At 65.0% G+C, this 24517-nt stretch overlaps 1 protein-coding gene across 1 annotated transcript in view; it reads left to right on the plus strand.

Annotated features, from left to right (window-relative positions):
- The window catches only part of ITPK1 (inositol-tetrakisphosphate 1-kinase), an 83789-nt gene extending 62517 nt beyond the window's left edge, over positions 1–21272 (plus strand). The window contains 7 exon segments of the mRNA XM_056133519.1: positions 11058–11156; positions 11284–11324; positions 13146–13311; positions 17380–17447; positions 18959–19121; positions 20889–21028; positions 21030–21272. Of these exon segments, the coding sequence (XP_055989494.1) occupies positions 11058–11156; positions 11284–11324; positions 13146–13311; positions 17380–17447; positions 18959–19121; positions 20889–21028; positions 21030–21209 (857 nt within the window). The 3' untranslated portion in view covers positions 21210–21272.
- The last annotated feature ends 3245 nt before the right edge of the window (positions 21273–24517 follow it).

Here is a 24517-nt window from a genome sequence, read left to right on the forward strand (position 1 = left end):
CCCGGCTCCTGCCCTCACACGCTCCCCTTGGCCCTGACCCTCGTCCTGCAGTGTGGCCGAGCCCAGCACCTCACCTCTGGGCCGTGGCCAGGCAGCAGCAACAGGTCACAGCCCCTGCCCCCACTCGGCCCGGCCACCCCTCCATAAGGGGGACCTTATGCTCGGACCTTGGGGTTTGAGGAGTGGACGGCAACCCCTCCACCCTGGCCACCTGAGTGCGTCTGGGAGGTTCCCCCAGGCCTCCCCCCCGTCTGCTGCAGCCCCCTCTATCCCCCTCTCAAGCCAGACGCTGGTCATCTCTGGGCCCAGCTCTCCCTCGAGTCCTTTTCCCTTGTTATGTGACAGTAGCCAACCCTTGAGGCCAAGAAGTCCCCCCGCCCCAGTCTCCCAGAGTCATGCCTGGGCTTGCTCGGTCCTTTTTGATGGCAATGTAATATTTCAGCCTGTGGATCAGAGGAAGGAGTCTGACTGACTTGGGCATTGGGGGGGCCAACACAGTCATCCCAGTTTCGTTGGGCTTTAACAAAAGGAAGAAACTGGGTGGCATAGAGCAGGTCTTGTCCGGTTCCTCCAAGGTTAACCCAGCCACAGTATCCCCTGGCCCGTTTCTCCTGTTGGCCATGCTGCCTGCGAGAAATGAGCCAGCCGAGACCGGTTGTTCAGAGCCGCGTCTCCAGCCGAGCCGTCTGCAGAGCTGGTGCTCCCCTCCAGTGCTCCTCCAGCCTGCTGCGTTTCATCTGTGCGTGAAACTGTGCCCGTCCGGAGTCCATTCTCAGGGGCCTGCCGCGCTCTGGGGCCTGCTGAGTCTGTGGGGTCCGAGGACTTGCCACACGGTTTTCTCGGGGAGGCTCATCTCCGGGCTGCGGCCCAGCGAGTGTCCCATCCTGTGCTCCCAGCGTGGATGCTTCTGGCATATTCCACACCCCCAAACCCCTAAACGTCTGTGGCTGCTGCTCTGGGCAGGTTGGAGCCGAGGGGACAACTGTGTCGTGTTAATCCCCGCGTCCGGAGCTGTTCCACACGCCAGAGCAGGGCCAGGAATGTCCAGTCCGAGTCCCCTGGGCATCCCCATAACAGGTGCCAGCGGCGCCCCGAGACAGGGCAGGTCCTCACCCTGCCGGGAGTGTGCTTTCAGGAGGCCTTGACACTCCCCCGGCCCCCCTGGGAATGCCTCGTTGGGACCCAGCCTGGGACAGTCATGTAGCCTCTGCAGGGTCAGCATGGGGACAGGTGTGTCCCCGGTCCTATGGGGGCCTGTGGAGGTCTGTGTGCCACATGTCAGCATCTGACCGGCCTCTTGGTGCCTTGTTTCCTGCAGGACGTGGAGCCCTGCCATGGGGGTGTCGCCCAACCTGTCCCCGAGCCTCTGCCCTGCCCCAAGGTGGCCGGGGTTGGGGGGGGGGCACGTCTCACAAGCATCCCTCGGAAGGGGGCTTGGCTGGGCTCGGGTGGGTGGCCACACCCCAGAGTGCCGAGTGAGCGTCTGAGGAGGGGAGCCCTCCTTCTTCTGATCTCTGAACGCTGCCAGCCGCCACCTCGAGTCCCTGTCCCCACTGTGTTCCCTGCCAGAGGGCCCCTGTGACTCACCCAGTGCCCCCCCAGGGCGGGCGTTTGCCTGGAGTGGGACTGGGGTTCAGGGGAGTGGGGCTCCCCCGAGGACCTGGCCCGGCCCGCTGTAGGGAGCCGTCCCAGCGGGCCTTTGGGGAACTCATGGGCCCTGGGCTGGCATCCGGGTCACCTTTGTCCCCCCGCGCCTCTTGTGGGCTCTGCACGGCCTCCCAGGGTCAGCTGGATTCCTGTGGGCAGGGCGGAGGCGGTGGCCAGTGACTTCCCACCTTCAGGGGCGCCCCTGCCCCATGGCTGCACCCCCACCCCCTCCTGCTGCTGCAGAGGTGCAGGGAGCTGCCCGAGGACGTGTCCAGGGTGGGACAGGACGGATGGACACCCCCCCCAGGGAGCCCAGGGTGGGACAGGACAGACGGAATCCCCCCCAGGGCACCCGGGTTGGGACTGAACAGGAAGGTGTAGCCAGCGCTGCCTGAACCCCGTCCCCCGTACTAACTCCTTTCTTCCCCCCTCCCCGCCTCCCAGCCTCCAGAACCCTCCAGGGGGGTGCGGGCCTCAGGCCCAAGGCATTGCCCGCCAAGGCCAGTGCTTCAGGTTCATCTGGGGGAGGTACCCTGCTGAGAAGGCCCCCCTAGCTGTGTCCCCGCCCCCGGCTCAGGGCTCCCGTGTCCTTGGGGGCTGGGGACAGGGCGCTGGGCGTGGTGCTGGGCCCCCAGTACTGCGCTCCGCTTTTGGGGGGGAGGGTCTGTCCAGCTCACAGCCTCACACATGCACGCAGGCTTGGCCGCTGAGCCCTCCACGGACATGGGGAGGGGGCAGGACTGCCAGGTACAGGGAGACCTCGGGAGGGGAGGCCTAGGAGGGGAGGTCGTGGACGGGGAGGCCCACAGCACCTCTGAGCGGGCAGTTGGGGGTCTGGGAAGAAGCCCCCATGTGCGCTGGCTCCGTGACGTGGTGGGGCCTGCGGTGTGGAGGCGGACGGCAGAGGTGCTGGTGGGTGCCATGTGCCCCGGGGGCAGCTGGGACGGCTGCCTGTGTCACAGGCAAGGTGGGTGCGGATGGCCCCCTGCCGGCACAAGTTGCATGGCCGGGCTGGCTCCTGGACCACAGAGCTGATGCCTGTCACACACGCCCCATTCCATGGTCTGGACACGGCGTGGGGAGGCCTCCTCCAGGCAGTCTTCCCTGCCTTCCCCCGACACAAGCCGAGCTCTCTCTGACTGCCTGCCTCCCCTTCCCCAGCAGCCCTCGCCTCTGCCTCTGTTGCCCTCGGCCACTGCTTGTGGTGAGGACACCGCAGCAGGCCAGCATGGAGCCTCACCTGCCTGCAGGAACCGTTTTCCCAGTGGGAAGCGCGTCGTCTGCACGTGGGGCAGGAGAGAGGATGGTGTGAGGTGCTGGCGCTCGGCCGAGTGACTGAGGGCTAGTTCTGACCAACCCAGGTGGCCCCAGGGAGGCGGGCGCCTTGGTCACTGTACCCGCTGTGCCTCACCGCTGCATCTGCGACCCTCAGGTCCTGCTCTGGTGGAGGGCTAGGTGCTCGCCAGCCAGTGCTCAGGTCCTTGCCCCTGTTTCTAGGAAGCGCCGTGCCTCCCCTCAGGGGAGGGAACCTCTCTGAGCCCCGTCTTCTGCCTCCAGACTCAGGGCTGTGTGCCCAGCCCCCCCGCCCCTGGGGAGGCTTGGGGGCCTGTTCCCAGGGGCCGGCGTCTCGGTGCTGACGGAACGCAGCCCACCAGCCAACTATAAAAAGCCACGTTGCCGTGCCGCCAGGAATAGCGGGCGGTAAATAGCCACAGAGCCCTCCCCGGGGCCAGAAATAGCTTCCCGGGCTCCCAGGGCTGCGGCCACTGTCCCCAGGGCCATCCAGAGTCTGGAGGCAGAAGACGGACAGGGGCCGTCCGTCCCTGTGGACACGGACAGGGGCCTTGCAGGGACTGCGCCCCCACGGCCGGCCGGCCGCTCCCCTTCCCCAACTTCCTTCATCTCTTCCCGCCACCTCCCTTCTCCGCACCCCTCCCCCTGCACCCTGCATTCTCTGGGGACGGGGCTGGGGCCGTTTCCCACCTGTACGGTCTGGCTGTAGGTCCTGGGGTGCACTCTGACCCTCCAGAGTGTGGGAGGTGGCCTGTGTGTGGCTCTGGCGTCCGAGACCTCGTATCGCCCTCACCCACACACCCACACTTTGCGGTCAGTGAGTGGACGCCGACCCCCAGCAGGAATGGCGGTCACTGCTGTCGGGGCTCGCGCGGGTGGGCCGGCTCCAGCTAGGCAGGCGCTGGCTGGGGGCAGAGCTGGAGCATGGGGTGGCGGGGGGTGGGCGGGGGATCCAGGTCCAGAGGGGTCAGACCCGAGGCTACGGGGCTTGAGGCTCAGGGAGCAACAGGGGCCCCTCCGAGTGTCTGCCACGCACCTGGACTGCCTTTAGCCACGGGTGTGTGTGTGTGTGTGTGTGTGTGTGTGTGTGTGTGTGTCCAGACCAGGAGCTTCTACCATGTGCCTGTGTGTGTGTGTGTGCACGCACACCAGGGTTGCCCGGCACTCTGTGTGTGTATGTGTGTGAGTGTGTGTGTGCACACGTGCGCACTCCAGGGACCTTCAGCCATAGCGGGGCTCCTGGCATCCAGACCAGGCGCTTCTACCACGCGAGTGCGAGTGTACCTGTGTGCGTGTGTGCGTGTGTGTGTGTGTGTGTGTGTGTGTGTGTTGGGGCTGCCCGCCACCCACCCACCTGTGGTCCCCACACCCAAGATGGGGAAGCAGGTGGTGGATGCAGCTGTGTGAGGGCAGAGGATCAGGGAGGTCCTCCTCGCCTTCCACCGGGACCCCTCCGCGACCCTGGCCTCCCACCTCTCCCGTACATGGTCGTGGGACCGCCGTGCGCCCAGGGAGATGGGACGCGTGTGCCCTTTGTGGTCAGCTCCGGCTCCCTGGCTCCTGTTCCCAGGCAGGGCGGCGCTCGCGTTGGTGAACTGCGTGCACGCAACGGCCCTGGTTGGCGCGTGGCAGTCAGAGCCCCGGGCCACCGTCCCTGCCACCCCCCAACCGCAGGGCACCCTGTCCGCCCGCCGCCGGGCCCGGGGCCTGTGTGGCTGACCTCCTTCCCATCGAAACACAATGGCGTGGATGAGTCAGGGTGGGACCGGGAACACAACAGCCACTGGTTGCCTAGCAACGGGGACACCTCCTGAGAAAGATGTCACGCTCACCCTTGAGTGGACCCCGTCAGCCAGGCCCCTGAGCCCCCCACTCCCTGGACACTGGGGTGCAGCCTGAAGGGACCGGCACAGGGACACTGACCAGGGCATCAGAAAGCCATCCTGGCTGGCTTCTGCCCAGCTGATGCCCCAATGAATGGGTGCATTCTCTTTGGGGTTCTTGTTTGCGGGGGGAGGGGGCTACACCCAGCAGTGCTCAGGGCTTCCTCCTGTACCTGCACTCGGGATCCACTCCTGCTGGGGCCGGGGGACCACTTGGGATGCCGAGGATGGGCTCCGGGCTGGCTGTGCCACGCCTTCCACCTCCTGTACTGTGACTGCAGCCCCGGTGATTCTCATTTTGTTCCTCTCGGGGATGGTAGCGCATGGGCAGCTGCCACCCTCTGACGCTTCCGAATCAACCCTGCTTTGCCACTCCCAGTGTACATTGAAGACTACCTGCCACCTCTTTTTTTTTATTTCTTTTTGGGTCCCACCTGCTATGCACAGGGGTTCCTCCTGGCTCTGTACTCGGAAATTATTCCTGGCGGTGCTCAGGGGACCATATGGGATGCTGGGAATCGAACCGGGGTTGGCCGCGTGCAAGGCAAGGGTTCTACCCGCTGTGCTATTGCTGTAGCCCCTTTCCGCCACCTCTTGGTCGCGCAAGCAGTGGGACAGCTGGGTCACACTGATGCTGTATTTTCAGTTGTTAGGAGAACCCCCCCGCCCAGACAAATCGGCAGCACCCCCCCCCCCGCCCAGTGCATTCCCACCAGCATGGATGGTGACACGCACAGCTGTCTTTCCGGCCGGAGTGACCCTCCGAGCCGAGGGCTGCGTGCTCCTGGAGGCTGAATGCCTCCTGCTGGCTGACGATGCTGCATCCTTCCCCGGCACAGTGATCCCGTGTGTCTGTCGCCTTCGGAGAACCGGATATTCCAGTCCGCGCCCATCTTGATTTTCTCTCTTTTCGACAGATCTCATGCGTGTGACCCAAGCACTTGATCCTTGAGCCCCACCCCCCCCCAAGCCTCTTTGTCCCTCTGAGGGAGGGGGTCCGCAGAGCCACACTCAGGGGTCCCCCAGTGCCAGGAATCAAACCCGGAAGTTCTCTGCAGGCTCCCAGCCCCTGGAGCTACGTCCATAGCCCTGCTTTTTTTTTTTTTTTAAATGTAGGAATACTGCTATTTATTTAGCCATTGATTAGGCTGATTAAATTGGGCACGAACTCCACATTACTTTTTTTTTATTGAATTACCGTGAGATACAGTTACAAACCTTTCATGTTTGAGTTTCAGTCATATACCGATCGAACACCCATCTGTCCACCAGTGCACATTCTCCACCACCAATGTCCCCAGTATATTCCCCCCCGCAACATCCCAGTTCTCCCCCTGCCTCCATGGCAGGCAATTTCCCCCCATACTCTCTCTCTACTTTTGGGCATTATGATTTGCTTGAAGTTTCCCAGAACCGTTCAAGCCTGCTCGTCAGGGGCAGACGGTAGATCATTTATTGTCCCTTGCTTATTTGGAATATCATGGGTGCCATGGCCTTGTGCTTCTGGAATCTAGATTGTAATGGTTGGGTTCCAGAGACATCTCTGTGGGGCACTAATCCATTTTTGGGATTCAGTTGGGCATCTCTGGACCAGGGCTGTTGGTGCGTTAAGATGGTGCCCGGAGGCCCATTGTGGGTGTGACAGCCATGGGGCCTTGCCTGTGGAAGCTCTTGGTCGCCGGGATTCCATCTGGAGTAGGCGGGGAGACTGCACCTGCTCCATCCGGGGTCCCCCCATGAAATTGGTCCAGTATGGGGCCCAGAGAGATCTCTGACGCAGTGGTGCCTTCTGGGACTCATTGCTTCCACATGCCTGCTTTAATGTTTTGTTTTGTTTTGTTTTTCCTTCCGAATGTTGGGTTATTGACGTTTGCTGTTGGGTTGTTTCGTTTTTAGGCCACACTCTACTCTGGGCTTCCTTCTGGCTCTGCCCTCAGGACTTGCTCCTGGTGGTGCTCAGGGGACTCTATGGGATACTGGGGATCAGACCTGGGTCGGCCACATGTGCTCCAACCCCATCATTGGCTTTTTTCTTTATTTTGGGTTATTCCAGTGATGCGCAGGGCTGACTCCTGGCTCTGTGCTCAGGGTTCATGCATGGCGAGCACAGGGGACCATATAGGATGCTGGGAATTGAACGGTCCACCACAAGGCAAGCATTGTTCCTGGTATGCTATCAATCCAGCCCCAGTTTGAGGGACGGTAGGTGTTTGTTTGGTTCTTGTGTTTTGAGTCACTCCGGGGTGACTCCTGGCTCTGCACTCAGGAATTACTCCTGGCAGTGCTTGGGGGACCATACGGGATGCCAGGGATCGAACCCGGGTCGGCCACGTGTAAGGCAGACACCCTCCCCACTGGTCTGTATCTCTGGCCCCCCACCTTCATGGTATGTTTCAGGTACAAGGCCCTTGTCACCCTCTCCCCATCGGGCAGGGTGACTTCCTTTCACTATCTTGAGAATGTCCTTGAAAGCTTTGAAGGTTATTTTTCGGGGAGGGGGGGTCACACCCGGCGATGCACAGGGGTTCCTCCTGGCTCTGCACTGAGGAATCACTCCTGGCGGTGCTCAGGGGACCATATGGGATGCTGGGAATCGAACCCAAGTTGGCCGCGTGCAAGGCAAACGCCCTACCCGCTGTGCTCTCTCTCCAGCCCCCAAAGCTTTGAAGGTTTTACGATGTGGTCATCCGATGGACCTATTTCTGATGGCGTGTGTTTTTCCCGTCCGAAAAAACCCTGCTCGAAACTGCAGTCACGAAGATTCGCACCCGTGTTTGCTTATCCTAGCTCTGATGCTTTGCTTGGAGGTTCCCACGCGTCTCTGGCCTACAGCTCTCCCTTTCCAGAAAAAACATTCCTCTCCCTACTTCCGCCCTCTGGAAGTCCCATGTTCTTTAAAGGTGACTCTTGGTGCAGCGGTTTGTGTCCGCCGGTGGCCCATGCCGGCAGGGACCTGTCACATGGACACCGTAGTCAGGGTGCCCGGAGCGTGGATGGCCCACCTGCGGAAGCGCTGACCTGGACCCTGGTCTGTTTTCTTGGTGGGGGGCCCACAGCCAGCGGCGGTGCTCAGGGCTGACTCCTGGCTCTGAGCTCAGGGATCACTCTAGGTGGGGTTCGTGGGTCAAGGGGTGAGGGTTGGGGACTCTTTGGGGTGTCGGGCTGGAATCCAGGTGAGCCGCGTGCCAGGCCAGCGCCCTCCATGCTGTGCTATGGCTCTGGTCCGTGTTGGGGACAGGGACTTACGCCCAGTGCGAGGTGGAGCCTGAATTCATTCTTCAGCGCATGGCTGTCCACTCGCCGCTGCTGTTGGCTGAGAAGCGCCCCTCCCCTGGCTCTCCGTGCCCCGGTGAGAACCCCAGGGGCCGCAGAACCCCAGGCAGGTCTGTTCTGGGCGCCCTTCCAGCCCCGCTGGTCGTCAGACCTGGCTATGCTCCAGGGGCCCACCAGCGGCTTCTGGCGTGCAGAGCCGCGCGTGGCTTCTCTGGCGTTCCCCCGTCTGCGTCTGTTCCGCAGGATTGCTTTGGCTGTCCGAGTTCCTGGCCTTTTTTGCATGGAAGTTTTAGGATGAGCTGATGGGGTTCCCAAAACTGGAAGGAAGGAAGCCGGGGTTTCGGTGGGAACTGTGAGGGACCCGAGGAGCAGCGAGAGGGGCTTTTAGGCCTGCATGGGAGGATGCCCCCCGACCCACGGGCGCCGTCTCTCTCTGTGCTCTCTCTCTGTGCTGGGCTCGGCCTTCCTTGCTTTTGTCATACTTGATAGTTTCCTGTGTTTGTGTGTGTGTTTTGTTTGTTTTTTTTTGTTTGTTTGGGGTCACACCCGGCAATGCTCGGGGCTTACTCCTGGTCTTGCACTCAGGAATCACTCCTGGCAGTGTTCAAGGGACCATATGGGATGCCGCTTCAGTTTATGGGGTGTTTTTTTCCTTTTTTTTCAAGTTGATTCTGAGTGCTGTGCTTTTTTTGGATGTAAGTGACAATTTCTCTTTCATTTTGCATTCAGATTGCTCATAGCCTTGGGTACAGAAATACATTCTCTGCTTCGTTTGGGGGCTCTCACCAGCTGTGCTCGGGCTTCCTCCTGGCTCTGCACTCAACGGTCACTCCCGGTGGGCCAGGGGGACCGTATGGAATGCCGGACATAGAACCAGGACCCAGCCTCCCCTCTCTCCAGCCCCTGAAATCCACAGTATATTGGGGCTGGAGAGATAGCACAGTGGGTAGGGCATTTGCCTTGCATGCAGCCAACCCGGGTTCAATTCCCAGCATCCCATGAGTACCGCCAGGAGTAACTCCTGAGTGCAGAGCCAGGAATAACCCCTGTGCATCACCAGGTGTGACCCAAAAAGCAAAAAAAAAAAAAAAAAAAAGAAAGAAAAATCCACCGTATATTGGTCTCAGTCCCTGCAGTCTTGCTGAGCTTATTCTGTGGCGCTGAGGGCTTTGGGGTGTCACGTGCGGACCCTTTGTTGTTTGCTCAGCATGGTCCCGTCTTCTTGTCTGACTAGCTAGACCCTGGCTCTGTGGCAGTGCATGCAGGAACCCCCCCATACACACCCTGCCTGTCTGTGAGGGGACCCCCCACACAGCCCTCCTGTCTGTCTGTCATACTCCACCTATTGGTCTATGAGGGGACCTCCCCCATACAACCCACCTGTCTTTTTGTGGTCTCAGGGGCCAGTGCCCCTTGCCCAGATTGTGTGGGTGCCCGCAGGAGTCTGGGACTCCGTGTCCCCGCTTCAGTCTCCTCACACGTGTCCATAACCAAACAGGGTTGGTGTCTGTCCACTGTGGGTGGGGGGTCATGTATGGTCCTTGCCCTTGATCCTGACCCTTGCTCTGCAAGGGACACTGAGGTCAGGAGCAGTGGCTCAGGGGCCAGAGAGGGCCCGGTGGGCTGGAGTGGGTGGTTCCCTGAGCACTGCCAGGAGAGCCCCTTGAGCACTGAGCCAGGAGTGGTCTCCGAGCATGGCTGGTGTGGCAACCTGAGCCCGGCCTCGGTGCTGGCTGTCAGGACGTCTCTAGGGCACAGGGCCTGCCGTCCTCTGTGGCCCTGGCGCTGCCGGGTGTTGGGGGGGGTCTCCCCTCCCACCCCAGGGCGCTGTCTTGAGAGGCTCTTACCAAGTTAGCCAGCGAAAGGTCGACAGGCCTGGTGGGCAGCGATGTGCCCATCTGAAGGCCAGAGAGGGAGGCCGGGCTCAGCTACCACACTCACCTGGTTTTCCTGCCCAGCCTGTGTTCTGGCTCTGACCATCATGTGACCTTGAAGTGGCCCTGGTTTGGGCTTCTGTCCCTGGGGTGGGGCCGGCCCCCGAGGATTCAGGGCGGCGATGGGCACCTCCGACCTCTGACTGCTGATCTCTGTCCGCACAGATGCGTCCCTCCCTCTTGGGCCCCCGAGTGTCCCTGCCCCAGCCGGGCGTCTGTTCAGAGCCCTGGGCCAGCGGAGGGCATGGGGTGGGGCGGGGTGTTGAGCCCCTCGTGGATTCTGGCAGCGTCCACGGGAGCTCCATGAGCGTGGGGCTGGGCGGCCCGTGCTCAGGCTCCTGAACAGACCCTGCGCCTGTCGATTTGGAATGGGGCTTCCGGGCCGGTGGAGGCCCGCGCTAGGGCCTTCCACCTCCCAGGGGGCTGGAAAGAAGTGTGGCTAGCTGGCACCCCCCAGGCAGCCAGGCAGAAAGGCATCCAGCCTCCTGGCTGAGGGTCCACGCTTGGGGGAGGGGGGTCCTGGCCCCCGGACATCCTCCCCACACCTCAGGGGTGGCGCTTGAGCTGGTCGGAAAACTAGAAGCTTCTGCGGCAGAAGGGAGGGTGCGTGGAGCTGGGGGAGGGGCGAGGAGGGGGCGGCCTGGCGGGGCCAGGGGGAGCCCGGGACAGGGCTCTGTAACCATGGGCATGACCCGAGTGTCCAGCCCCGCTTCCTCCTCCCCTGTGGATGGGGCAGCTCTCAATGGGCCACATTGTTGGGAGATTATTGCTAAGCCCACACGCATGGCGCAGGGTGGAAGGAGGCGGCTGAGCTGGAAAAAAATGTTCCCGGTCAGGAGAGGGGACAGTCGGGGTCGCACGCCAGGACTGTCCAGGCTGGCGATCCTGGCGCCCACGTCGCGGCCCCCGGGACGCAGGGCTTGGACACGGCAGCCGGGAGAGAGAGAGAGAGTGCTTGGTGGGGGGGGGGTCAATGGGCCGGCTTGGGGCAGGCCCCTGTGACGCCTCCTGTCCTGTCCCCCTGCAGACGACAGGATCTGTTCCCCGCCCTTCATGGAGCTGACCAGCCTGAGCGGCGAGGACACCCTGCGGCTTCTGCAGAGCAACGGCCTGGACTTCCCCTTCAGTGCGTGCCCCCGCCCGGGAGGGTGGGGGACCAGGAGGGGGGGCGGCGGTGGTGCCCAGCCAGTCCTCCCTCCCCTCCTCCCCTTCCCCGCGCCCGCTGACCCTCTTGCTTCTCTCCTCGCCCCTAGTTTGCAAAACCCGCGTGGCGCATGGCACCAACTCGCATGAGGTGAGTGGGAGGTATGACAGTCCCTGGGGGCGGGTCCCCTGGCCTGGGTCCCTCAGCCCTCAGCGGGATGGCTGAGCCCCCCCCCCCAAAAGCCTGTGTGGGTCCGACTGGGGGGCTGAGTGCAGGAGGGAACAGGCAGGGATGGGAAGGACGGGGGTAGGTGGGAGGGGCAGGAGGCTTAACTACAGATCCCAGATGTGAGGGGGCCCCCTGAGGGAGACGCAGCTTTGGGGGGTCTTTGGGAGGGAGGGTGCAGGTGCCAGGCCCCCACTGGGCCTCTGTAAGCTGACGTGCCTCCTGGAACCACACTCAGACCCGTAGAGATGCGGCAGCAGGTGCTGGAGATGTGGTCCCCAGAGCACCCCGCAGGGAGACCCCAGTCCCCAGCACCCCGTGGGGGTCCCCAAGGGGAGACGTCCACACCCAGTGCCCCGTGGGAATCCCCAAGATCGTCTGCACCCCCCCCACACACGGTCCGAGCAAACGTCACACGGATGGCTCAGTTGGGGAGAGGTCCTTGTTCTGAAGAGGAGGCAAAGGGGAGCTCCCCTGGAGGTGAGGGACCCCAGACGTAGCACCCCAGGGTGCCCTCTGAGCCTGGCTAGGCCCCGCAAGCTCCCCTCACTGATGCCAGCCGCCCTGGCCCTGTGGACGGCCGAGTCCTCACCCAGACAGTGGGCAAACAGCCCCGTGTTCCGTGTCTTCCTCCTTCGGGGGCCACGACTCCCCCTCAGGACCCTCCCTGGGCCAGGAGGGACCGCGCCCTGCTCCACCCCAGCACAGGTGGGCGCTGTAGCTTGTCCACCCAGATGTGTGGGTGCAAGTTCGGGGCGACTGCAAGGGACCCGCATTGTTGTGCCCTTTCTGATTCTTGGCACCCCTGAGTCAGAAACCCAGAGCGCCCTCAGAGCCCACAGGGACCTCCCGCACTGCGGCAGTCACCGCTGCTGTTTCACAGGGGAGAAGTTTCTCCACACTTTCATAGAACGTAAGCGGCTTTAACTGCCCCGTCCTCACGTCAGGGGGCCCAGGAGACCGGTGTGGGGGCCCACTAGGGCACACGCATGCACGTTGGCATGGAGGCCCTCCTCCCGCGGTGGCCTCCTGGCTCTGGGTGGCCACTGCCCCGGCCTGTCCTCCCCACACAGCCCCTGTGGCCCCAGCCCTGGGCAAACTGGCCTCAGCCAGAGTGCAGGGGTCTCCTCCACCCTCTGCGCCCCGTCCCGGCGGGGCCCTGCGTCCCCAGGGGTGTCGGCTGGGGGTGCCAGTTCCCTGGTCTTGACTGAAGATGACCTGCGATAGTGTAGGCGGGTGGACCCGTCCCCCTGCCCTGCGCTCTGTCCCTTCCCAGAGGCCGTGAGCAATCTGGCTTCCTCAGTTCTCAAAAGGACGTGGGGTTAGTTCCAGGGACACGGGGACACCAGGTGACCCACTGAAGTGCCTGGGAGTGGGCCCTGTGCAAGCGTTTATCACAAGACAATCTTGGGTCCGAGCCGTAGCGTATCGGAAGGGCGTCCGCCTCGCAGGTGGCCAGCCCAGATTCCGTCCCCCGCGTCCCCTAGGGTCCCCCGAGCAGAGCCAGGAGTGAGCCCTGAGCACTACCGGCTCTGGCCCCCCAACAAAATGTCGAGAGTGGGTTGTGCAGTGCGCTACCTGCCCGGCCACACGTGGCGGGCCGAGAGGGCGAGACTGTGGGAATAGGTGGTTCTCAGGAGTTCTTCACGCTGTCCCCTGGGCTGGACTCCCCGGACGGCGGATGGCGGGTTGGGCGCTGCTGCCTCGCCCCGGGCCTGCCCTGACGGCCTGCGCCTGTCCCCGCAGATGGCCATCGTCTTCAACCAGGAGGGCCTGAAGGCCATCCAGCCGCCCTGCGTGGTGCAGAACTTCATCAACCACAACGCCGTCCTGTACAAGGTGTTCGTGGTCGGCGAGTCCTACACCGTGGTCCAGCGGCCCTCGCTCAAGAACTTCTCAGCGGGCACGTCAGGTAACTGCCCCGTGCCCCAGAACTCATGGGGGGGTTGGGGGGGCGCTCCCCGGGAGAGAGCACTGTCGGGGGTGTGCCTGGCCTGGGGAGCGGCCACCGGCCTGGCGCTGCGGCTCAGGAACCTGCGAGCCGCGCCCCGGAGTTCAGCGGCCTCCCTGGGCACTGGGGCCACCTGACAAATGTCACCTGGCTGGGATGCCACGGTGGGCAGCAAGGGAGAGCGAGGCCTGGGCTTGGCTCGTTCTCTCGTGCTCTGCGTGGGGAAGGGGCCTGGCCTCCCAGCAGGCTGCGCATCTCAGTGGCTTGGAACCCCCCCACCTCCCCGACCCTGCCAGTCCTGGACCGTGTCAGGAGTAGGTGTCGCATATATGCAGGCTCCTGCCGTGGCTCGGTGGCTGGTTCCTGCCGTGGCTCGGGGTCAATGGGCAGATTTCTACCGTGGCTCTGGGTCAGTGGCAGGTTCCCACCTTGACTCAGGATTAGTGGCTGGTTTCCACCGTGGCTCGGGGTCAGTGGCTGGTTCCTGCCAGGGCTCGGGGTCAGTGGCTGGTTCCTGCCAGGGCTCGGGGTCAGTGGCTGGTTCCTGCTGGGGCTCAGGGTCAGTGGCAGGCTCCCGCCGTGGTGCAGGTGGCGCTCACTGCTGTTGTGCGGCGCATCTGAGGGAGTCCCCTGCGGGGGTGGGCTCACCTCCAGGGCTTGGGCTTCTCCACAGCTGTCCCCAGGGTCTCCTGACCCGTCTCCAGTGTAGATGGGGTTGCTGGGGGTGGGGCCACCCCCGAGTGCTGGTGGCTCTGGAGGATCCGTAAAGCACATCCCGGCCACCTTGGCCACACTGGCAGCATCTTTGGACTCAACGGGATTTTCTTGGGGTGGGGGTCGGTCCCTCGGAGGGCTGGGGTGCCCTTGTGGTGCCCTCGGGGGTGACACCATCACCCTCACGGGCACATGAGCGCTCCGCTGCTTTGGTAGAATGTGTTTATTTGTAGGGGGCTCCCACGCAGAACTCAGGGGTCCTGGGGGCCAGCCAGCTGGAGTAGACCAGACTGGACAGTGCTAGACCTGCTGTAGCCAGGGCCCTGGCGCCTGCGTCCACACATCTGCTCACGCCTGAGCTTTGCTCTACCCGGGTCCCAGATGTGTCTCGGGGGCCGGTCTTGCCACCCCTCCTCCCCGGGGGGGACAGCCGCCGGGCGCCCCTCTGCTCCCTGCAGGCCTCCCCTGCAGCCTGGGCTCCAGGCCTGAGACGGTTTGTAGGGTCCTGGCTGTGCCAATCCCCACCCACTGAAATTCTGGGGTGACCCACGGGGTCGGGGTCTCTGAGAGGCTGGTATTTGTTTCGACGAACACACGGTTTAAAGTTACGGTGCGGGGAGGGCTGGAGTGGTAACACAGTGTCTAGTATGAGGCTGACCTGGGTTCAGTGTCCGGCACCCCGTGTGAACCCCGAGACCTGCTGGGTGTGGCCCCAAACAGACAAAAAAAAGCCCGGGAGGCACGTTGACAGCAGCCACTGCTTCCAAGACCCTCCCAAAGGCTCCTGCGGGCCACGGCCCCTTGGTTGCACCTGGAGGGCGCCCACTCACCTCCGAGGCTACTGCCGGCGCAGTGCCCGCCACCCTCCACCTGGGCTCTGTAGCCTGAGCGTGGTCCCCCGCCAGGTGGCCACTGTCCCCATGCAGATGGACCCGGAGAGTTGAGTGGATTGAAGGGAGACGCCTTTCGCTCGCCCCACCCCTCCCTTCCCCTGCCCACAACTTGCTCTGGGCCTGCTGCCTGACCCGGGAGTTCCGGGTCCCGGAAGGTCCCTCGTGCCTGCATGGGCCCACGTCGCCAGGCCATGCTCCTTCCAGGGCATGGGTGCCCGCCACCAAGGGCCTGGCAGTGTCGGGGTGCTCTCCAGTCCCAGCCCAGCTTCCCCGTCAGGAAGAATGAGGGCTCCCTGGGCTGGGGTGCAGCCGAGGGTGCTCGGGGCCAGCCGCTTTCCCAGGTTGGAGCTGGGGGCCCCCGGGGGCACCCTCTGGGCATTGGGTGTCTTTGCTCTGTGCACACAGCGACCCCTGAGAACCCCCCACCCTAGCCTCTCCCCGGGGGGACAGAGGAGGGCGCCCCTTGACGCACCCCTGGGAAGCCCCGACTCATGGGTCTCCAGCTCTGCTGGGACGAGTGTTCCTGTTGCCGGTCCCGCGGCCAGGAGAGAGAGAGAGCCCCAGGAGCTGATCCTCGGGGTGGCCCTGGACAAGATGCCTGTGGGGTCTGAGCACACCCCTGCCCGGGAAACGGAGGAGCATGAGGCCGTGTCCGTGCCTGGGGGCCGTGCTGGCCCTAGCATTCTCTCTGCCCGTGGCATCTTCTCTGAGCTGGGCGCAGACACCCCCGTATCCTGGGGTGGCCTTGGGGTCTTCCCCAGGGACCTGCTGCGGGACTGATCAGGGAGCTGAGCAGGGGGACCCCCAGGGCCGGGACGCTGCAGTGAGAGACGGGGACGGGCCACCCGGGAGCTGCCCGCGGCCTGCGGGCTCCCAGGAGGGGCTGCACCCCTACTCAGGGGGAGGGGGCCCCCTCGGTCCGCATGTGGGCGACAGGGAGCATCCAGTTCAAAGAGCACAGCCATGCAGCAACCATCCCAGCAGCAGGTCGAGCCCCCCGGCCCCCGCCCCTACCTCCCCAGATACCCCCCACCCCCCAAGGCTCGCTCACTCTTTGCTGCCAGCGCCTGGAGCCGAGGCGGTTCCTGCACAGTGTTTATTCTCCCCAGGCTCCCCCCCGGGACCGTCTCCGGTGCCCCCAGTCTGGACTGGCTCTGGTCGGAGCAGCGGGAGGACAGCCGGGCAGCACGGGGCGGCCAGGGGCCTGCGTGCCCCGCTGGCGGGAAGGACGCCAGGTACCACTGCGCCCGCCACTGGGCACCCCCCAATCATGTCTGCCCGCGGGACTGTGGCGGTGCTGCCCCCAGAAAGGCTGATTTTCCCCCTTCCCCCTCCCCCCGTGGTGCGGGGCCTCTTGGGGTGCACTCTTGGGCCTCTTGGGGAGCCCTTGTGGGGGGGCCGGGGGTGGTGGGAGACACAGTCCGGCCCTGGAGCCTGTGTTCCCTCCCGGCTGACCCACCACTGACCTCAGTCTGTCCCCAGAGACTTGCCGCTCGGGACCCACAGAGACTCTACTGGTCATCACTGTTGTTCTGGGGATGCCCACCCCTCTGGGTCTGAGGCCGTGGCCCTGGGGGACATCTGGGGAATACAGGGCAGCATCCGAAGCCTGTGTGAAGTCTCTGCCAACACGAACACAGCCTGCAGAAACCTGTGTTCCACTCTTCTGCCCCTCACTCCGCACCCTGCCCGGGGGTCAGGAAACTGCACCGAGTCCGGCAGAACCCCCATCCTGTACACTGCACCAAGCCTGGCTGAGCCCCCATCTTGTGCACTGCACCGAGCCCGGCTGAGCCCCCATCTTGTGCACTGCACCGAGCCCGGCAGAGCCCCCATCTTGTGCACTGCACTGAGCCCGGCTGAGCCCCCATCTTGTGCACTGCACCGAGCCCGGCACAGCCCCCTATCTTGTGCACTGCCCGGAGCCCGGCTGAGCCCCTGGCCCACACGCTGCACTGAGTCCAGCTGAGCCCTTGCCCGCTCTTAAGTGCCCCCCTGGGAAAGGGCCGCCGGGCTGGGATGTCATTGCAGTGGCATTTCCTGGGCCTCGGTGCCCTGGGCCTGTGCTGGGTGGGTTCTGCTTCGTCAGGAAGACTCACTTTGGGGGACGGGGCTGTTGAGGAAATTCAGTGCCGGCTCTCTGCCGTGGTGGTGGTGAAGAGTGAGTGGCTGGGGGCCAGGTGGGCCCCTGAAGCGATGATGGTTGTCACCCTGGGGGAGATGCTGACACAGGAGCCCTGGCCGGACACACATCCATCCAGGTTGTACCGGCCTAGTGTCCGGCTCCCCAGGGGGTAGCCCCGCCCCCGCAACCTGTCCCAGGCCGTCCTGGCCCCAGGGGCTGAGTCTGGGGTGGTGCTGCCCCCTGCTGTCGGGTGGCGGGACTGCCCCGGCTCAACCTCGTGCTTCGTTGCTTTTCCAGACCGCGAGTCCATCTTCTTCAACAGCCACAACGTGTCCAAGCCCGAGTCCTCCTCCGTCCTGACCGCGGTATGTTCCCTGCGGGCGCGGCCCCACTGGACGCAGGGGCAGGGGTGTGGGCAGTGGGCAGGAGAGAGTCAGGATCGCCAGCACGGGGGTCTCCGGACCTGCTTTCTCTGAGACTCCTGCTTGGCTAAGGGGAGGGGCTGGGGCTGGGCTGGACACCCCCAGGGTCCTGCCCGCGGGTCGCACCTCTGCTTGCCTCAAACTCGTCTGGGGGAGTCCAGCAGGCAGGACGTGCCCCCTGCATGTCCCGACACCTCTCCGCCCTCTCTGGTCATTGAGACGGTGCCGGGTCAGCCTGCAGAATGCCGGGGCCCTGCCTTCTGTCTCTCTGTCCACGTTTGCCGTCGGCTCGGAGGGCTTCCCAGGGACCCCGGTTGGGCAGCACCCGGACATGGCTGCCTGGTCACTCCGGCCTCAGGACACGTGTTGGGCCCAGCCCCCGCCCCCCTGCCGACCTCCAGGCCAGGAGCACTGGCAGAGCATGTGGGTGCCGGTGGGCCTGCCTGAGCTCGCCCCAGCTCCTTCCTGCTCCCGCCACCACTGCTGTCTCAGTTTCTCCGACCTGTCCTCACACTGCAGCGGCGCCCACCGGGCCCTCCTCCCTCCCCCGCCACTGGCCGAGGCTGCTGACTGGTGTTTGACCTCGGTGGTCAGGAGGCCCAGGCCTCTGTCCAGTTCTGGGATGGCTCTTTTGTTTCTGATTTCGCTCTGAGTGAAAAGGCAAGATTGGGGGCTGGAGGGAGAGCACAGCAGGGAGGGCATTTGCCTTGCATGCGGCTGACCCGGGTTCGATTCCCAGCATCCCATATGGTCCCCCAAGCACTGCCAGGAGTCATTCCTGAGTGCGTGAGCCAGGAGTCACCCCTGTGCATCGCTGGGTGTCACCCAAAAAGCCAAAAAAAAAGGCCAAGATTGCCTGGGGTGAGGCGGGCTGGGGTGGGGGCAGCTTTGGGGTGCCCGGGTGCGATGCCTCTGTGCCCAGAGGCTGTGGCGTGGGGTGTGTTGGGCCCCGCCGCTGTTTGGGGCGAGCTGCTTCTCGGCCCCCGGTCTTTAGACCAGACACAGCCCAAGCCCCGCTTCAGCTTGCTGCCATCCAGGGCCTCCGCCGGGCCAGCACAGAACCGCTTTCTGTCTGGCGCCTGGCCAACGCCAGCCTGAGAGCAGACAGGAAGGTGGGCTGCGGAGGGCTCGTCTCTAAGGGCTGCTTGGCTCCCGAGGAGGCTATGTCCCCCCGAAGGGCCTTGGGGGGGGGTTCCCGGGCTCCCTTGCAGAGCCGAGAAGGGGCGTTGGGGAGGCGAAGGCCTGATCCCCCCCCCCCCCCCCCAAAGCCCGTGTGCCTATCTAGCCTGTAACTCAGCGCCTCCAGACGGGGTGAACCAGACTGGCTGGGCTGCCCGGCCACAGGTCACCGGGAGGGCTGCTGGCTGCCCACCCTCAGCAGCTCCGGCCATGGGGCGCGATGGCCACCCCCCTGGCCCTGGCCTCACGCACCCCCCCCACCCCGTGTCCCACAGCTGGACAAGATCGAGGGCGTGTTCGAGCGGCCAAGTGACGAGGTCATCCGGGAGCTGTCCCGGGCGCTGCGGCAGGCGCTGGGCGTGTCGCTCTTTGGCATCGACATCATCATCAACAACCAAACTGGCCAGCACGCGGTCATCGACGTCAACGCCTTCCCAGGTGGGTGGGGCTTCCCCCGTGGGCGGGGCTCTCTGTGGCCACGCCCCCTCCTTGTTGCCCTCTTCCCCCCCCCCCCCCACCTGTCTTTCCCTCGCTTCCACCCCTACTTTTCTTCGTCGTAACTTACCCCCAGCCCCTGGCCCCTGGACCAGCCCGGGAGTCCCACACTGACCAGCTGCCTTAGCCCCACCAGTTGGATCTGGTCCTCCTGCCCTGAGGGTCCCCAGGCTGCAGCATATTGGTTCTATCTCCTCCCTCCCGCCCCGTGAGGTGCCTGCTGTGAGCCCCAGCCAGGGGAGCCTGGCGGCCTGCCCCACGGGCATCGCTCCTCCCCACTGCTGGGCCCTGCCCCTGCACCCGCTGCTGTGGGCCCAGGGGGCTGAGCAGAGACCCTCCCCCCTCCACCTCTCCACAGGCGGGCTGGAGGTCCCTGAAGCCCGGGTGGGAGGTGCCGCCCAGTCCCTGCTCAGCGGCCCTGGAAACAGCGTCGCCTGCTCCCTCGGGGCCTCCCCAGGGCACTCTGTTCTCGGGAGAGGCATGCCTGGCGTATGTGGGCGCAGGGTGGGGCGTGTTTGCCAGGTCACACGGGGGGGGGGGGGGGAGGTGTGCGGGAAGGACCCTCCCCTCCCCCCACTCCTCAGGGGACCTGAGTCAGGCCCAGGTGTGCACTTCACAGCCAGGACAGGGCACCTGGGGGCCTGTTCCAGGAGGCAGAGCGTAGGGTGGGGGCGGGGGGAGTGGGGGCCCCTGCACCTCTTGGCGCCTCCCTGAACCCAGTATACTGAGGGGGGTGCCCTGTGATGAGCCTGCTGGCAGAGTCTAGAGAGGGAGGCGCGAGGCCCGGCATGCTCTGCCCACTTGGCTGGGGTGACCTTGGCCCTAGGCTCGAAGACAAGCTGATCCGCAAGGCCAGCTCTGTCCTGGAGCCTCCCTCTGACCCCCAGGCCTGTCCCTGAGCCTCCCTGTGACCCCCCCCCCCCAGGCCTGTCTCAGAGCCTCACTTGACACCCCACTGACTGCATCGCTGCACTCGGGTCTCTGCGCGTCTCTGTGCAGTCGGGGCCTGCAGGGTGCCTGCCTCGCTCCTGCGGGCTCAGATCCTGGCTGGGCCTGTGGAACCTTGGAGTCCGAGCCTCGTGTCTCCACCGCCCTTATGTGGCCGCAGCTTGTCCCACAGAATGGGGCGTGCTCACCTGCATGGCCCTCACCCCCGTGCCACCCAGGGGTGGGCACGGCCTCGGTCTCTGTGATGCCCCTGCAGTGCCTTAGGCGGTGGGCCTCTCAGGGTGCCGACCCCAGCCCCCACCCACCCGGGAGTGCCCCGTCCTCCCCACTCTACGAGGCTCCCTGCGGGGCAGCCCCTCTCATCCCTCTGCCGGCCTTTCAGCCGTGTCGGGGCTCAGCACAGAAGTGGGGGCGAGAGGCAGTGTGTTCTGCCTGCTGGGGCAGGGGCTCTCCTCTCGAGGGTGCCTTGCCCCCACACCCAGGGCGGGGCAGAACCCCACCTCCACACCCTTATGTGGTGGGCCTCTGCCCTCACGGCAGATGTCCCCGGAACTGTGACCTGCCTTCCCCCCCCACTCCCCTGGTCCTGGGGGTTCGGGTTGCTTGGGGGAGCCAGCGGCGTGCGGGGGGCGGGGGGGAGGGGCCGGGAGCCGTGCCACGTGACTGCCTAGTCAGGGTGACCGGTGGAGGGGAGGCGGGCATGAGATCGACCCCCACCCGGCTGAGCGCGCCCCCCTCCCCTTTGCTCCGTCTCCCCCGCAGGCTACGAGGGCGTGAGCGAGTTCTTCACGGACCTCCTGAACCACATCGCCACCGTCCTGCAGGACCCGAGTGCCGGGCAGGCCGCCGCGGGGGACAGGCTCAGCCGGCTCCCGGCCGAGCAGGTGGGCAGCCCCGCGGCCCGAGCGGACGCGCAGCGCCAGCCCCAGCTGCAGGACGGGCCCGGAGCCGCCCTGGACGGCCGAGGCGGATGCGGGCGGCGCGGCCAAGCTGCCGCACCAGAGACTGGGCTGCACCGCCGCCGTGTCGCCCAGCTTCCAGCACTGCGTGGCCTCGCTGGCCACCAAGGCCTCGTCCCAGTAGCCACCACAGAGCGCGCCCAGGACCCAGGGGACGACACGAGGGGTTGGGGAGGGGGCCATGCCGCCCCACCCCACGCTGGCCCTGAGGATTCCCGATGATCTGATTCTTCTCTCTCTGTTTTAACGTTTAACCTGACTCTGATGTCGTGATCTCAGTGGGGAGAGGGGCCGGCTGGTGGCAGGGAGGGGCGCCGGGCGGGCCCTTGGCCCCGGGTTCTGTGGGCACGAGTGCAGGGCGGCCCCCCCCCCCCCCACGCACACACGCGCCCCTTGTCTGTCTCTGTGACTGTTGCGGTCCGATCCTGGGGGAACCCCAGAGGAGGGGACCCCCGCGGAGGAGGTCTGACCTCAGGCCGCGCTGACACCCGCGGCTCAGGGGATCCCTCCTGGGCACGTCGCGGGCGCCTCTCAGGGGTCCATACCCATCCTGGACCAGGGCTGCCCGTCTTGAGAGGGAAGGATGAGGGTCTCCACCTCTGGCTTCCCTACTTGGGGCCCCCCCCCTCCCTGCAGGAACCAGCACTCCTGCCGGGCCCTGGGACCCGGGGCTGATCCCGCCCGTGCCGTGAGGCTGAGCTGAGACCGAGGGCGAGTTCGGAGACGGGAGGCACCAAGATCTGGGAAGGGCGGGAGTGATGCCCCCAGCCTTGCCGGGGCCCCTTCCCCCGATCCGTCCCCCCGCGTCCCGGTGAAACGGTTCCTCTTCTGGGTGGGGGGCGGGCGGCCCGTCCACCATCACGCCTCTCACACCGGCTGGCCCCCTCACCTGCAGCACCCCCCCAGCCCTCCCAGCGCCCCCGGGTAGCGGTGGGCTCCCGACCTGTTTGTCAGGTCGCACCACCCGCACTGGCCGGCGGCCCCTTGGCAGAGATGGAGGTGTCAGGCGCGGCCCACGCCAGACAGCGTGGACGCTCGGGGAGGTGGCCCAGGCCTGGGCTTGGGGGGCCTCGGGGGCTCATTCCTTTCGGGGGGGAGGGGGTCCTGCACCCAGGAGGACAGGAGGGGAGAGACTGTGGACTGGCCACTCGGGGGTCTTGCTCCGCCGCCACCGTGGGGGCGGGGGGAAGGCCCGGCGGGGGGACTGGCCGGCTCACTGCGTTGGCACAGCCTGAGCACGGACGCTCCCCCGTCCCCTTCCCGCTCGCTCCCGAGCCCCCGGGGGGCCCCTTGCACTGCTTCGCCTCCAAAATAAACTACTGAAATCAAACAGCACCTGACAAGCGTCCCGGAATGTTCTGGATTCCCGCCGAGTCTCGCGGAGAAGACGACGGCTGAGGCCGGGGAGAGAGTGCAGGGGGCACCCCTGGCACCCTTAGGTCCCCCGGTCCTTGAGGGACACTGGGTGTAGCCCCAGGCCCCTTCTCTGCACAGGTGAGGCACTGTGTACCCCCCCCCCCCCCACCACACACACACACATCCCCGGCCGTGTCCCTGTGACTCCTGCCACCACCAGGTCCAGACCAGGTGCCCTGTGACTGTTCCCTGCGGGCCCCACCTGGCCATAAGCACAGGAAGGCGGGAAGGGGCCCAGCAGCACCCCAGGGCCCCTCCTGGCCACTCCTCCCACCGCGGGGTCCAGAAGTGTGGTTGAGAGCAACTCTGTGGGCAGAGAGGCAAGATCCTGTCAGCAGCTGGCCTGTGAGGACCCCACATGCCACTCCCCCCCCCACACACACACACTTTTCTGGCCATTTTCCACGGGTTTGGGTATCAAAAAGGGCATCTGAGTCTTCAAGCCCAAGCTGTGCTGGTGCTGGGCTTCTAGAACCTTCCTTGGGGAGGGGACTGCAGAGGTGTGCATGGGGGTGCCCAGAGTAAGGACCCTTCTGAGTGGGGGGGGGGGGTGTCAGAGGTCGGTTCAGAATCCTGCCTTGGAGCCTGAGCCAGCTACCCCACAGTGCTGAGCCCCACCTGGGGCCCACAGGAGACCCAGCCTTGCTGGCGGGAGACACCCAGGGGCTGTTCCTAAGGCCTGTCAGTGGCTAAAGTAGTTTTAATTTTACAGCCAAGGACCCTGGAGCGTGCCTTCCTACCGAGGACGGTTCTGGAAGGCCGGGGCCCTGCAGCTGGAAGCCAAGTGTGCGGGTGTGTGGTGTCCTGGGTGGCGTGGGGCACTGGGGCATTTGTGCTGGCCGCTGGTGTCTCTGAAATCCTGAGCTTCCAACCTGCCTCTCCCGGTGCCCCCTATCCCCCACCCCTCCGGGGCTGTAGCTGGATAGCCCCCAAGCTCCATTTCATGTGCAGGCTGGCCCACCCCTGGGGAAAATCACTGGGGGTCCCAGAATCTGTGAGCTGGTGGCGCTGTGAGGCCTCCCCAGAGGCTCTTTGTGGACACACGTGGCCCCAGACACTCCTTCCACGGGCAACTGTGGGCCCGCCCCTGCTGACCCTGGGCCCTCTTGAGCACCCAGGACCCCTTCCAGAACCCCAGCCCCACCCACCGTCCTTGGGTGCACACATGCCAGGGAGCCTGCAGGGCCAGCCCTGCCTAGCCCCCGGGGAGAGGACCTCTCCCCCCCCACCTTGCCCCATGAGCCGCCACACTCCAGGGCAGTTGACAGCCCGTGTGGTGGCGTCCCCACGGCCGTCCTGCTGGGGAGTTGCGTTGCCCGGTGGGGCCTGACCGTGCACAGTTGCTGCTGGGATGCCCGGAATCTTTGTCCTCACCGTGTGACTCGGCATGCTCACACTCACCCTCTGGGGGCTCATTTCCAGCCCAGGGGTCCCAGGGCCCCCCAACTGCTGACTCCCCGAGAACCCAGAGGGGCGAGGCTGGGGGACACTCAGGAGACGCCTCCCCACCAAGCGTGGCGTCAGACCTGCCCTGGAGCCTCTGCCTGCCTCCAGGAGGCCCAGGTGTGCTCCGAGGCCCCTCTTAGCAACCATGTGGTGTCTCTGCGGGTCACCAGGCCGTGAATAGGAAGGGGGGTTTGGGTTGGCTTTGGGGACTCACTCCTGGCTCTGCACACAGGAATCACCCACTGGTGGTGCTCCGGGAAATCAGGGATGCCAGGGCCTCCGAGGGCCGCCTGCAAGTGCCCTTCCCGCTGTGCTCGCACTCTGGCCCCAGGAGGGAGGTGGTTTTAGCTTCTTTTGTTTTTTTTTTTTTGCTTTTTGGGTCACTCCTGGCGATGCACAGGGGTTACTCCTGGCTCTGCACTCAGGAATTACTCCTGACAGTGCTCAGGGGACCATATGGGATGCTGGGAATCGAACCCGGGTTGGCCGTGTGCAAGGCAAATGTCCTCCCTGCTGTGCTATCACTCCAGCCCGTCCTCATTTTGTATGTGAGGAAATGGAGGTTTGGAG

Source organism: Sorex fumeus, unplaced genomic scaffold (assembly GCF_029834395.1).
Source record: "Sorex fumeus unplaced genomic scaffold, SorFum_2.1 ptg000098l, whole genome shotgun sequence".
Lineage (NCBI taxonomy): Eukaryota > Metazoa > Chordata > Mammalia > Eulipotyphla > Soricidae > Sorex > Sorex fumeus.